The sequence below is a fragment of the Elgaria multicarinata genome, chromosome 4 (genome assembly GCF_023053635.1).
Source record: "Elgaria multicarinata webbii isolate HBS135686 ecotype San Diego chromosome 4, rElgMul1.1.pri, whole genome shotgun sequence".
Taxonomy (NCBI): Eukaryota; Metazoa; Chordata; class Lepidosauria; order Squamata; family Anguidae; genus Elgaria; species Elgaria multicarinata.
The window spans coordinates 134,843,229-134,858,517 of record NC_086174.1 but is presented as its reverse complement, the minus strand read 5'-3'; the positions used below and the strand labels follow the sequence as shown (position 1 = coordinate 134,858,517).

The 15,289-nt window shown below is 42.3% G+C and overlaps 1 protein-coding gene across 1 annotated transcript in view; it reads left to right on the top strand.

Moving 5' to 3' along the window:
- The first annotated feature begins 345 nt into the window (after nt 1-345).
- Nucleotides 346-15,289, top strand: part of APOB (apolipoprotein B) — a 55,666-nt gene continuing 40,722 nt past the window's right edge. The window contains 8 exon segments of the mRNA XM_063125219.1: nt 346-463; nt 3,211-3,249; nt 7,975-8,090; nt 9,533-9,678; nt 10,821-10,971; nt 11,148-11,309; nt 12,462-12,586; nt 12,725-12,807. Of these exon segments, the coding sequence (XP_062981289.1) occupies nt 409-463; nt 3,211-3,249; nt 7,975-8,090; nt 9,533-9,678; nt 10,821-10,971; nt 11,148-11,309; nt 12,462-12,586; nt 12,725-12,807 (877 nt within the window). The 5' untranslated portion in view covers nt 346-408.

The window sequence follows — 15,289 nt, the reverse complement described above, 5'->3', positions numbered from 1 at the left end:
TTCCTAACATATACAATTTATTTTCTCACTAAATTAGAAGTTTTTTGGTACTGATAATACCATCATATGATACTTAAAAGATACTTGTATGTGAAAGGTATCCATGTAAAACATTGTATGGAACATATAGAATACACGACTGAATAAGGAACTTCAGAGGACTGTTTTGCCCTCTCATGCCTTCTGCCGCCTGAACAAGTCCCAAGTGAGCCTTCTGTGGCAATTGCAAAGAGGATCCAGGACTCTAACCTTTGGACCTTTTGAAATTTGCTCTGAACTTTCTAAACCGTTTGGCTCAGCTGCTTTCCCAGGGACTATTTAAAGGCCGGTCCAAGTAGGGACGCTCAGTCTGTCTTTGGTACTGGGCTAGGAGAAGAAGAGCGGAGAGCAGAGCAAGGGTCCCTCAACATGGGACCCCCACAGCTCTGGCTGCTCCTGCTGCTGAGCAGTGGTGCTTTGACACGTAAGTAGCATCTCATCTGGATGTGGGGAATAGTCTCCTTTCTTTTCTTTCTTTTCCTCTTTAATTGAGAAAATACCCAAATATTACAATGTTAAATCTAGGTGGGTTAGACAAGAAAGGCAGTGCAGCTAATGATAAGAGGTCTTCCAGTGGATTATGAGCATTGAATGTAGCCATAAGGAATTGTTACCTATTAAATTGAGAACGGATCTATGGAAATCTGCTTTGTTCATAAGGTACCGGGTTGTTTTATTGCACATCCTATGGACCGTTTGCCTGATCTGACTTTTGTTGAGCAGTATGTGTTAGTGTGGCTACCTTTTACCTTGAGGCAGAAGGCTGGTTTGTTCAGCTGTGATGTGACAGGATGGAATGGATGACAGGATGGAGTTTGGCGATAGGAAACAGTGTGTGTTGATCAGCTTGTTTATGCCTTTTTGAAAAAAGATTTGTATCCAGGGCCAGATCTACACCAAACAGGATATGACGGTTTGAAAACGGTTTGAAAACGGTATATGGAGCGTGTCCTGGGCCCCAACAATTGCCATTACTGTTATAAACCATTTTAAAGCAGGAGTGTAGATCCTGCCCAGGTTGTTATTTTTAACCAGAGGCTCCGTCATAGTTTGTGACATTCCTTTTAATTCTCTCTCTCTCTCTCTCTCTCTCTCTCTCTCTCTCTCTCTCTCTCTCTCACACACACACACACACACACACACACACACACACACACACACACACACACAGAGAGAGAGAGAGAGAGAGAGAGAGAGAGAGAGAGAGGTCCCTTCAGTGTAACTTCTTGACTAGAACATTTACGTATGTCCTTTTAGATATTATAGGATTTATTTCAGAGTTAAACCGGCATAGAATTGGGATGTGAGGCTGCTGAAGTTTTAAACATAGTTATCAAAATGCATGTTCCAGTAGACCAGCCTTCCCCAACGGGTGCCTTCCAGATGTTTTGGACTTAAACACCCATTGACCCTAGCCAGCACGGCTAATGGTCAGGGATGTTGGGAGTTATAGCCCCAAACATCTGGAGGGCATGAGGTTGGGGAAGGCTCCACTAGATTCAAAGGAGACATATTGAGTATCAGTTTCAGTTAGTGGTTTCAAGCAAATGTCACTTGGTTCAGGATAGCAGCCTGACACCCTACTCCCAAGCACATTTCTTCTGGCTGAAACCCCCATGGATTTCACTAGACCTTGTTTTTCTAAGTAAGGCAACACTCCTACGACACTCTAGCTGGTGCTTATGTCTGAGCAGACATATATAGTAGGGTGACCATATGAAAAGGAGGACAGGGCTCCTGTATCTTTAACAGCTGCATAGAAAAGGGAATTTCAGCAGGTGTCATTTATATATATGGAGAACCTGGTGAAATTTCCTCTTTATCACAACAGTTAAAGCTGCAGGAGCTATACTAGAGTGACCAGATTTAAAAGAGGGCAGGGCACCTGCAGCTTTAACTGTTGTGATGAAGAGGGAATTTCACCAGGTTCTCCATATATACAAATGACACCTGCTGAAATTCCCTTTTCAATACAACCGTTAAAGATACAGGAGCCCTGTCCTCCTTTTCATATGGTCACCCTATGTATAGGATTGTGCTGTTAGCATGCGTAGGATTGAGATGTAATTTGGCCTCGAGAGTCATATTGTTTGGAACAAAATGAGCTCAGCGGTAGATGCCTCTGGGTTGTTTCCTTTTGTTATTGATGGACCTGCATACTTCACACAGTAGGACTGCAACCAATAAAGCCCTTTGCATTCTTTACCAGGTGAAGAGAATAACAGTTTAGCAGGACCAGATCCTCCACTGGTTTTTAAAATGTTAAAACTCATGTTCAGGGTAACTTACTGGCTTTGCTAGAATAATGATGCAGATTTATCAACTTGTTGGTGTGTATGTGTGTACACACACACACACTGTACAAATGGATCCTATGAAGAATTTAGGCAGAAAAGCATATGGAGAATCCCATATAACTCCTTGTTATAGCAAAGCTCTCCTTGAAGAGGAAGAATACTTTAGCGTGAGGTAAATACTTTTTTCTAATTAGCGTGAGGTAAAACATAAGTTTTTGAAAGAGCACAGAAATTGGCTAAGACGATTTGCAATACATGTATTTACCAATCTTGGACAAAGTTGCACTTCTGGAATGTCTTTGTTCTTCTGACTCTTTGCCATTTGTTAGCAAAGGCAAAAACAAGAGCCAAGGCGGCCTTAGAGTTCAATCCACAAACTAGTTGAGCTAATGTTTCCGCTCAAATGGAACACTGCCTTAGGAACGTAACGTCTAATAAACAGTGTGTTTACAAAAAGACTCTACTGTATTTTGCTAGTACAGCATATAATTGGAACTGTAGTTGTTCTTCCATATTTCATTTGTAGTCTGCGCACATCAAAAGACCCATTCATCTGATGCTTGACTACATACAATACCAACCTGTGTGGATTTTTTTTTTCAGCGGAGCCCCATTTTTGAAGAGAGATATTCTTTAGGACCAAATGTTCTGTAGTCTACCAGTAGCAAAATGCAGGAGCTAAAAAGGTTTGCTGATTACTGAAGTGGTTTTACAAAACATGCCCTGAGTACAAAACTGTGTAGTCCTATGTGATCTGTCTTTCTGTATTGCTATGTTGGTTCTAAACATATTCTCTGACTGTTGTTGGATAACTAAATGTTTCTAGGCTTTCTAGAAAGTGAAAAACTAATTCCATTTTAATTTTATTTTACAGAAAATGATGGGCCTGGAAATGCAAATCCAATTTGTACAAGTAAGCCTTTAAAAAAAAACCAACCTGGTCTTTTGTGATTTCTCTCCCTGCTGATTACTTAAAACACCTGTTTAGTGATAGTTTTGAATTTCATAGGGTGCATATAGATACACATAACGGCATGGTACTCAATGCATTTAGTTAGATGTACAATTTTCTCCATTGGATCAAACTCAGGGAGTTCATGTTAACAGCAAAAGCTCTCTAAGTACAGTGCAAGCTGGTTGGAAACTGATAATAGCAGAATCCCATATCTCCCTTCCTCTCTGAAACAGTATTTCAGAGTTTAAAAGTGGAATCTGAGAGAGGGTGGTGGTGGATGACCACAACAAATATTTAACTGAATAAAGGTACATGCCAAGGTTTTTAGTTGTTTTTTTAAAAAAAGAGGAACTGGACAGCCCATTGAAGCATGGAAGGCAACCAAGAGAGACTTCTGAATTTTAATTTGCTGGCTTATATCTGCCAAATACATTATGACATTGGTAGACAGAAGATAATGGGAAACACTGCATGCATCTGTATGCACTTCTGAACACTTTGTCTAAAAGATGACAAAATGTTTGTGTAAATTCTTGAATCCTAAGTCAAGCAAAGAATATTGACTTTACAAACTGCAAAGAAAAAAATAGCTTTATACTAGGGTGACCATATGGAAAGGAGGACCGGGCTCCTGTATCTTTAACAGTTGCCTAGAAAAGGGAGTTTCAGCAGGTGTCATTTGTATGTGTGCAGCACCTGGTGAAATTTCCTCTTCATCACAACAGTTAAAGCTGCAGGAGCTCTGCCCTCTTCTGTTTCTGGTCACTCTAATATAGCATACAAATGACACCTGCGGAAATTCCCTTTTCTATACAATTCTAAAGATACAGGAGCCCCATCCTCCTTTCCATATGGTCATCCTACTTTATACATTATTGTAAAAAAGCAGTGACTGTGGTCCTGTTATTCAAAGATGAGTTCACTTTGTCTAGCATTGCTCTTTGGTAGTTGGCTTTTCAAAGTTATTTCTTGCGGTGGGGGAGCAGAATCAGAGAAATTATATAAATTTCATCCAGAAGATGCAGTTGATGGAACTGCTTATCTTTGTCTTAGCTAGTGTTATAAAGAATAACAGAACCATACCTCTAGTATTTGCTTATACCTATGTGTGTGTATTATACTAACCCATTTGGGGCATTCAAAAATCAGCTTAACACACAAGCAAGGTGGACTGTGCTTGTAACCCATTTCCAGATGTTGTGCACATTATGTAGTCCTCTGGCAAATGTGCATGAAGCACAAACATTTGTAGGAGGTCTACCCACATACAGCTGTATCAAGGGGCTCATTTATACCAAGCAGGATATTCCACTATAGAAAAGGCAGTATAGAAAAGCAGTATAGAAAAGGCAAGAGCCACACTACTGCTTCATAGTGATATTGAAGTGCACTGCAGGATCTACACTACTGCTTTATAGTGGTAATGAAGTGCACTGACAACTGTTGGGGCCCATGACACATCAACACCAAGCAGGATATAACACTATGAAAGTGGTATGAAAGCAGTATATGGTATGTGTCATGGGCCCCAACAGTTGTCAGTGCACTTCAATACCACTATAAAGCAGTAGTGTGGTTCCTGCCTTTTATATACCACTTTCATGCCACTTTCATAGTGGAATATCTGCTTGGTGTAGATGAGCGCCACATAGGCCCCTTCCCTGCAGATATTTGTGTTGAATACCCAAACTCTTAGGGGCGGCTATGTAACTTACACAATGTTTGGGTGTGGCTCTGTGGCATGGCAAAATCCTTCTTGCTACTCTTGTACTAATAGGAGTTGTTGTTTTGAACATCTGAATATGACTAGAGATTGGATTAGATCCAGGTTTAATCACGCTTAGCATAGACTCATTGAAATCACTGGGACAGGTTAGTCATGGCTAACTTAAATCTCATTGAGTTCAGTGGGTCTAATCTAAGCATGACTAAGGCCATAGCTAGACCTAAGGTTTATCCCTGGATCGTCCAGAGGTCAAACCTGTTCATCTAGGTGACACACAGGGGATCCAGTGCTCAGGCAGGGGCGAACCCCGGATGATCCCAGGATAAACCTTAGGTCTAGCTGTGGCCCTTGTCTGGATCCAACATCATGTCTGAAACTTGATACATTTTTCACATCCCCATGTAACTGTTGTCAAACCCAGATTTTTTTTTTTAAAAAAATAGAAAAATAGAAATACAAGATAACCATATAAAAATAAAAACCTCAACCATGTTCAACTGATTTCGCCTCTTATAGATGATTCTTCAAAAGTTCTGTGCTTCGTTTAGTATTGTAGTCTCTGAACATATAATGTGCACACAGTGGATGCTGCTCTGTAGACCCTGCATTAATGTATGCATTGAGGGACCAGGATCCAACAGGGTGCTTATGCTCCCACCAATTTGCTTATGACCCACCAATTCGCATAAGCAGCTTGCATAACATTGATTTAGCTCTTCCAAGGCAAGCAGGAATGAGCAGAAGCGCTAATTTCTGAAAGGATAATGGCGCTCCGCTGACCTGCCTCCTTCCACAAACAAGTGTTTCCGCTTGTTTCAGGGATTCCCTTAGGAAGCGCTAAATCCCCCTTGCGTAAGTGTTGGGTCCCACTTCTGCAACGGAATTGGCGGGACCCACTACTTGCGCAAAGGAATCGGAAGGGTAGAAGTAGGGTGACTATATGAAAAGGAGGACAGGGCTCCTGTATCTTTAACAATTGTATTGAAAAGGGAATTTCAGCAGGAGTTATTTGTATATATGTAGAACCTGGTGAATTTTCCTCTTCAGCATGACAGTTAAAGCAGGTGTCCTGCCTTCTTTTAAATCTGGTCACTCTAGTATAGCTCCTGCACTTTAACTGTTGTTATGAAGAGTGAATTTCACCAGGTTCGCCATACATAAAATTTATTTATTTATTTTATTACATTTATATACTGACCCACAGCCGAAACTCTCTGGGCAGTTTACAACAGTTAAAAATGGTAAACATTAAAAAGTATACAAAATTTAATATACAAATGACACCTGCTGAAATTCCCTTTTATATGCAATTGTTAAAGATACAGGAGCCCTGTCTTCCTATTCATATAGTCACCCTAGGTAGAAAGGTATCTGCCCAAGGGAAACCAAGGCAGGATCTACACTAACGCTTTAAAACAGTTTATAACAGTATTGACAACTGTTGGGGGCCATGACACAACCCATACACAGTTTTCAAACTGTTTTCAAAGTGTCATATCCTGCTTGGTGTAGATGCACCCCAAGTTTCTAAGAATGAAAATTCCTTGATCATCTGTCTGATCAGTTGATTATATTAGACAACTTTTTTTTAATGCCCAAAAGCTCCGTGAATGTTGACCGCAACCTACTGATTGTCAGCATCACTTGTGTATGCACAGAAAAAGTGTGTGTGTGTGGGGGGGGGAATATATCCGTTTTCATGTATTCACATGTGAATATCCATGTGTATCACTGTAACAGACATTAACATATACACACAAACACACTTGGCTTGAAACTAAAATAGTGATAGAGTGACATATTAAAACAACAGAGTGAAAGATCAATGTTTATGAGCAACTTTTGTAAAGTACTTTGTTTGTCCTTAACTGGATACATGATGTTCATCTTGAGGGTCAAAGTATCCAGTGAGTTGGTATTTTGCTCCCGTCCCCTGATAAGCTCTGTTTTCTCTAATATAGTGCTTTAGCACCATCTACAGACAGACACACCTAGCTTGCTTTTTCAGCCCAGCTCAGACAAATGTTATGTATTTTTTCTGAACATTTTAGTTTTATCTTATTTATTTTATGCACATGTCTTTGTATGTGTGTGTATATTAGGGTGACCATATGGAAAGGAGGACAGGGGTCCTGTATCTTTAACAGTTTCATAGAAAAGGGAATTTCAGCAGGTGTCATTTGTATATATGGAGAACCTGGTGAAATTTCCTCTTCATCACAACAGTGAAAGCTGCAGGAGCTATACTAGAGTGACCAGATTTAAAAGAGGGCAGGGCACCTGCAGCTTTAACTGTTGTGATGAAGAGGAAATTTCACCAGGTTCCCCATATATACAAATGACACCTGCTGAAATTTCCTTTTCAATACAACTGTTAAAGATACAGGAGCCCTGTTTTCCTTTTCATATGGCCACCCTAGTGTATATTTGTGTGTGTGTGTGTGTGTGTGTGTAATATCATTTTCTCAGGTATTAGAACCAAATTTAAGCAAATATAGGAATAAGTACAGGAGAGACTAATGCTGACCAAAGCAATGATAAAAAGTACATAGGGGGGAAAGGAGCATTGCTTGTAGGCATAGGAAGCAGGAGATATGGTCATTCCACTGGAGCAAGCATCATGCAGTAGGATTCGTCTGGTATCTTTGCTCTCAGGTCACTGAGCAGCTATGTATATGTATGTACAAATGCCAGTAAAAAAAAATTAGAAACAGAATTCTACATTAAAACATGTTCTTTGTATGATACTTGTGTGTGTGTGTGTGTGTGTGTGTAGATTTTCCTATGCAAAGGAAATAGCTACTCTTTACTCAGAAAAAAACCTCTGGATTCTGGCCATTATTGAGAATTATTTATATTGTGCAACATTTCCTTCGGATTCGGAAGTGTTTTAAATCCAAACAAGGGTATGTGAAAATTAATACATGTGAGCATACTTTCTTGTTTATGTCTTGTAGGAGACGCCACCAGATATAAGCACCTCAGAAAATATGTCTATAACTATGAAGTAGAAACTGCCAGTGGGGTGACAGGGACAGCGGATTCACACAGTGGCGTCAAATTGAAATGCAAGGTAAGAAAGGAGAAGGAACAAGGCCATTTGAATAAAACAGACTAGTGTGAGAGCAATGACTTATTATACTGCCATGGTTCTGCTGTTCTAGAACTTCATCTTTGTGGTAAAGTATGTACAAACAGTACTGTGGGGAGCGGATAGCCGTGTGGGAAGAACTCTGGTTGTTGCTATTTCTGTTTTAAGATGGCTGACTGCAGTTAGAGGCTCTGGGCCCCAATTATGTTTTCCTCCTAAAATAAATGCTTTAAGAAGCTGTGTCTGTTCTTGATGGACCCAAGCTGGCAGTGCTGAATCTCTTTTACAACCATCTCAAATAAATTGCCTCACGTAATTTGTTTCCTTGACCCCAGCTGTTTTCTGCATTAGCCCAATCATCTCTACACAACAGCCTCTCACACACATACAGCCTAGCAGGGTGGCCATGTACCCTACTTTATGTAGGACAGCCCTCTGTTTGAAGGGCTGACCATTCCAAGTTCTGTTTAAAGAAAAAGAGCCATAAAAAGAAAGGAGAGCAGAGGTCTTGTAGAGTTAGCACCTGGACAACAGACCGAGCAGGCACACAGGTCAACTTGTCACGGTCTTCCTCACTGTGGACTGATGTACTGTATTTCTGTTTAATAACAGAAATAGTTTCTAAATTTAAATTTATACGTATAAATTAGCATATGCAAAAAATTATGCAAATCCATATCCATTTGGGAATCGCAATTGCCTAGTTGATTTGGAATCAAATCCATACCTGTTAATTTGCCAGTTGATTTGCCCTGGGCCTCCTCTGTAATTTGTGCCAACAAAGCATAGCCTTCCTCTTCAAATCTCACCCAGCACATATAAGATATGTGACGTCCTCAGTTGCTGTGTTGTATGAAAGTTCAGATCTGCAGAAAAACGACACAGGAATAAAATCCAAATTCCATAGGTTGCTTAGACCCATGTAAGCGACCTTTCTCTTGCAAAGATTTATATTAAGGTTCTTCAAAATGCTGTGAATTCAAATATGTGTTCAACAGGAATCTAAGACATTCACTTCATGATCCTCAGGCATCTTAATTCAAGGTTAATTTCTTGAAGAAAATGAGAATAATCTGGTTTGTATCCAAGAACTCCCCAGTTTATTGTGAACAAAACCTCTAAATGCCAGTCTCTGGGCCAGTTCTTACCTTACAACAGTGGCCTGGGTTTTATTATTAATACATGTCAGCGCAAGTGTGAATTTGCGCAAAACCTCCCTCAAAAATCAAACAACTGGTTCGCAAGTCCACAGAATCCGCACAACTTTGAAAAAAACTGTCCGCTGCAGAATCCACAGGAAATCTGAGCTCATTTGAATCCATTGCGGATTTCTCCAACTCAGCAATTCTTTCATTTAATTTGTTACAGAAAAGTCTAAGATTGTGCCATTAAGATTTAACTTATATTACCTTCTTTTGTTTCAGGTTGAGCTGGAAGTCCCACAAATCTGCCATTTCAACCTAAAGACAAGCGAGTGTACCCTCCGAGACGTGGTCGGTATTGACCCTCAGCGAAAACCTTTGTTAAAGGAATCAAAGAACTCTGATGAGTTTGCTGCTGCCATGTCCCAGTAAGGAAGACTAACTTAAATTACTTTCCATGAGACCTTTGTTCTTAGTTGGATGACCTTGTAATTCTTGCCATCTACCGGGCCGTGAATGATAGCATTTAACTGAGGAGTGGTGCCCAAAGACATAACTAGATCATGGAGCAGATCGAAATGTCCACCTTTTGGGGAAATAGCATATAAGATTTTAACAATAGTTACATAAATAAATAGTATTCTCCTTAGGATGCTTTATACTCATCCATTGGACATATGCTAGTTCGAGGCTGAGCATGTTGCGATGTTTAGTGAGTTGCAATGCAAACAGCCATTATTCACCCAATAACTTGATCCTTTCCAGGGCAGGATCTACACTACTGCTTTATGGTGGTATTGAAGAGCACTGACAACTGTTGGGGCCCATGACAATGCCATATACCACTTTCATATCTCTTTCATAGTGTTATATCCTGCTTGGTGTAGGTGTTTCACAGGTCCCTGGTACGCATATTCAAGCTCTTTGTGGAAGCTATCTGCGTGCCTGGGAAACAGAAAGGAATGAGTGGTGGAGAACTGTATGTGAGGTGTGGTGAAAGGGCTCCTGTAGCTGAAGATGGCTGGATGCCCCCTTGACACTGTAGCAAAGTGGCCAGCCGGGAGCCAACAGGAGTGGGGTTATGGGTAGAGGAGTGTGAGGTAGGGGAAGGCTTAGATTAAGGAGAAACTTAAATCCATCATCATCATCATCATCATCATCATCATCATCATCATCATCATCATCATCTATACTAATAGCAAACTCAGGTGCTGAGTTCTGACAGCTACGTAACCAAAACTGGGCCACTGAGGGAGGTACCAGCATGCTTGGAGGAACCCTAAGGTTTGCAGGAGTAGAATAAAATATTTAGGAAAAATCCCCAAGAGGGCAAAAATGCAGCCCAGCAACAGCTGAGCATGCTCAGTGGCCACAAAATGCTGACTAACAAACAGAAGAAAAGGTTGGAAGGGGAATCGAATATCATGGAGAGGGCATGACTGATTGAGTGGAACACAGTGTCCTGGAGCACTCGAAACTGCAACATTTTGTTGCAAGTTCCACATGTTGCCTATGAATATTAAACATTGCTTTTCATTCCATAAATGCCATATTTGTTTGCCTGGGGCAGGTTTGAACTAAAATTCAATATTCAGGATGGGAACAATGTCCAGCTGTATCCTGAGGACAATGAGCCTACGCACATTCTCAACATCAAGAGGGGCATTATCTCTGCTCTTTTGGTGCCAATGGAGACAGGCAGTGCCCAAACGCTCTCTATGGTAAGTGGTGTGGTCATCAAACTTTCTATTTTCCATTAATTTATGCTGTGAAATCTAGTTGAATGACCAAGACCAAGTGCCTGTACCCAATGAGAAAGTTAGCCTTGGATCATCAGCTAGACTTTGACTGATTTTGGAGATTCAAATTGCAGTTGATATTATTTTCCTCCTTCTAGGATACTGTGTATGGAAAATGTGACAGCAACATTGAAGTAAACAACCGGAAAAGCAACCCTGCCACTGCAGCAGACATTGTAATCAGCAGGAACCTGGAAAACTGTGAAAACTTCAACCCCATCAGAGATTATGTCAGCCCAATTGCCCTCATTAAAGGCTTGGTAAGTAGATGGGAACATGACCTGAGAATTAGAACATAAGAAGAGCCCTGCTGGATCAGACCAAGGGCCCATCAAGTCTAGGGCATGAGTGCAAAAGCAGCCTCCCACCCATGTTCCCCACCAACTGGTGTACATAGATGTACTGCCTCTGATACTGAAAGTAGCCTATAGCCATCAAGGCTAGTACCTATTGATAGCCTTTCTCCAGGAGTTTGTCCAATTAAACTCTTTATGATCATCATCTTCACAAAGTAAGCTTGTCTATGGACTTTTCAACATACTCAATAAAATCCCTTTCCAGAATGGTAAAACAATAACCCTTTTTATGACCAACTAAGATTCATGTGATATGCGAGTTTATAAACTGCACAGAACTCTTTCTCAGGCTGAATGTTGAATTTAGAAACAAAAATAAAAAGAGGAAGAGAAAAACCATGTTTCTGGCAGCGCAGCAGGCAAGATGTTAAGTCCAAGCTGTAGCTTGCTTCATTCCTAGGATGGTAATGATGAAGGCCGTTGGCAAAATAGAGCAGTGCGACGGTGGAATCAGCTACCTAGGGAGGTTGTGGGCTCTCCCACACTAGAGGCCTTCAAGAGGCAGCTGGACAACCATCTGTCAGGGATGCTTTAGGGTGGATTCCTGCATTGAGCAGGGGGTTGGACTCGATGGCCTTGTAGGCCCCTTCCAACTCTGCTATTCTATGATTCTATGAAAATTGTTTGGCAAGAGCTGTGCCTTGTGCAAAAGATCTCAGGTTAAACTGAGGCATGATGGGGAAAAGAAGGAATAGAGTAGGGTGACTCTATGGAAAGGAGGACAGGGCTCCTGTATCTTTAACTGTTGTATAGAAAAGGGAATTTCAGCAGGTGTTCATTTGCATGCGTGCAGCACCTGGTGAAAGTCCCTCTGCATCACAACAGAACACAAATCCCATTGGCGTTTGAGTCTGTGTTCAGTCCAAGAGGTGCAAACTGGGTAAAACCTGATCAAAAGCAAACTGAAATGGGTTTCTCATACATCCTTAGCCACCAGTAGGCTAGCAAAAATCTTGGGATAGTAACTTTTGTGGGCTTTTTTACAAGTTTGGGCTAGAGTGTGTTTTGTTTCGCTACTGCTGTGAACTAACTCAACCACAATCTTGTGGTTTCCAGAACTTGCCATTATCCAGCCTGATAAGCAGCAACCAGGATTGTCAGTACACCATCGACACAAAGAGAAAGCATGTATCTGGAGCCATCTGCACTGAGAAACATTTATTCCTGCCTTTCTCATACAAGTAGGTTACATGCCACATATCTCTGTGCTACTTCTTCCTTATTAGGGGTTATAGCTATGGTTGAAATTAACATTGCATATTTAGACAATGCGGTGATGCTGATAATGCTGATGTGCTTTTTCCTCTGACACTAATTAGAAATGAGTATGGCATGATGTCCAAAGTCACTCAAACTCTGAAACTTGAAGAAACACTCAAAATCAACAACAGAAATATTGATGGTAAGGCTTTAATGATATTATTCTCAGTTTGGTCTGTTTCCTGTGGATCATTTTAAGCATATTTTATAGAAAGGGAAGAAAATCTGATCTTGCACCTAATTGTTCTGAACTTCCCAAAGAATTTGGCTTTTGGATAGTATAAAAATGTAATGAATGAATGAACAAACGAATAAATAAACAAGTTTCTGGCTGGAAAGCAGCTTGAAGCAGGGGTACAACTCTTAGGTCATGACTAGGAAAGGAAAGGAACCCCTCGCGCAAGCACTGAGTCGTTACTGACTCTTGGAGGGATGCCAGCTTTCGCTGACGTTTTCTTGGCAGGCCTTATAGTGGGGTGGTTTGCCGTTGCCTTCCCCAGCCATTATTACCTTTCCCCCAGCTAACTGTGTACTAATTTTTAGGGATGTGCTCCGCTTCTAATCGGACTGGAGAAGCAGGAGCGGAGCGGGGGGCTTCGCCTGCCTTTAAGGCGGAGGCGAAGAGGATTGGGGGGCCGGCGGAGCGTGGCGAAGAGGATCGAGGTGAAGGCGGATCCTTCGCCTCGATTCGGAGCTCCGCCGGAAAGTTAAGTGGGGTTTACCGGGCCCTGCCGCTGTCGCCCATGCGGCGACAGCGGCAGGGCCCGGTAACCCCCCCGCCCTCCTCTCCCTTACCTGCCTCCGTCCGCGGTCCATCAGCATCTTCAATTGAGCCCGCGGTTCAAACAGGAAGTCTGGGCCGCTTGCCCTGTTTGAACCACGGGTTCAATTGAAGACAGCGACAGACCACGGACGGAGGCATGTAAGGCCCCTCTCTCCCTTGGTCCCTTACCGGGCTCTGCCGCCGTCGCCGCATGGGTGGCGATGGCGGCAGGGCCCAGTAAACCCCCCGCCCTCCTCTCCCGGCCTTACCTGGCGCCACTCCCCTCTACTGCGGAGCTCCGATTTGGAGCTGGAGCTCCGCTGCGAAGAGGAGCGAAGTATAGGTGGAGCGGAGGGTCCGTGCACACCCCTACTAATTTTACTGACCTCGGGAGGATGGAAGGCTGAGTCGACCCGAGCCTGCTGCCTGAAACCAGCTTCCGCTGGGATCGAAAGGCCATGGGTAGAGTTTTGGCTGCAGAAGCTGCTGCTTTACCGCTCTGCGCCACACGAGGCTCTAGGCATGACTAGACCAGGCCTATATCCCAGGATCATCCCTGTGCATCCACACGAGGCTCAGGGGATCCCGGGAGCAGGGAGGGATGATCCCTGCCTTGGCCCAGGATATGGCCCTACACTTTAATCCCGCTTTTTCCGCGGTCTCAGGATGATCCCAAGACTGTGGAATGTGTGGGCGGGCACCGCGGGTTGTCCTGGCTCCTCTCAAGTAACTGCAAGGAGCCGGGAGCCAGGCACGGAGCACAGAGCTCCTCAGGAGTGGGGGTGGGGGGGAGGTTTTTTTTAAAAAACACTCACCGCTTGCCCATGAGCACTTGTGCACTCACTCCTTTCCCTTTAAAACCCGAAATCCAAAATGGTGGCTGCGATATTGCGTACTGCGTGTAAACAAGGGCGACGATCTCGCAATCATAAAAATGCGAGATCGTTGCCCTCTGACCCCTCATCTAGCCATGGCCTTAGTGAGGCCTGCATTGGAGATTCGACCACTGTTTCACTGCAAGGAAAGGATGAGGGACAACTGTATTATATAGGGCACAGTTATCACTGATTATTTATTTATTTGCTGATGAGTAAAGCTTGTTCCACTGGAGATACAGGATATCTTTGTATACAGAGGGAGTATGAGTAATTCATGCTCTCTAGATTGGTACTGCAGAGCCTCATATATCCTCTACAGCATGATACAACTCTCTGGGCGGTTGTAAACCGCCCAGAGAGCTTCGGCTGTGGGGTGGTATATAAATGTAATAAAATAAATAAATAAAATAAATTAATACAGGTTCTTGGACATATCTTGTTTTTAAAATACTTAATTGCATTAAGATGGACCAAGAGCATCAATCTGCCACCGAAAACATGAGCAAACTGATACCATACAAATCAGACAGAGACCAACTGAGGCCCATCAAGGGTCTTATACTCATATAAGGTTTCCATTTCCTGTAAGATTGAGTGAAATAACCAGTAAGGACAGAATTTCGATCTGATGCTTCCTAACCTTGCCACGAGGGTGATTAGTTTTTAAACTGGGGGATTTATTATAGGGCTTGGATTTGCTAGGTGACACGTGTGTTGCACTGACAGGTTGGCTGGTTCCCAAGATGAGATTCTGAGCGTTTTGAAAAGAGGTGGTAGTAAGGCAAAGCTGACCATCAGGATTAATAGGAGTACATTTGATCACAATGTGGGAACATAAGAACAAATGAATGGTTTTGATGATGATGATGATGATGATGATGAAGAAGAAGAAGAAGAAGAAGAAGAAGAAGAAGAAGAAGAAGAAGAAGAAGAAGAGGAAGAGGAAGTAGTAGTTTGTATGTAATGGTGGCTTTGTGCTAACA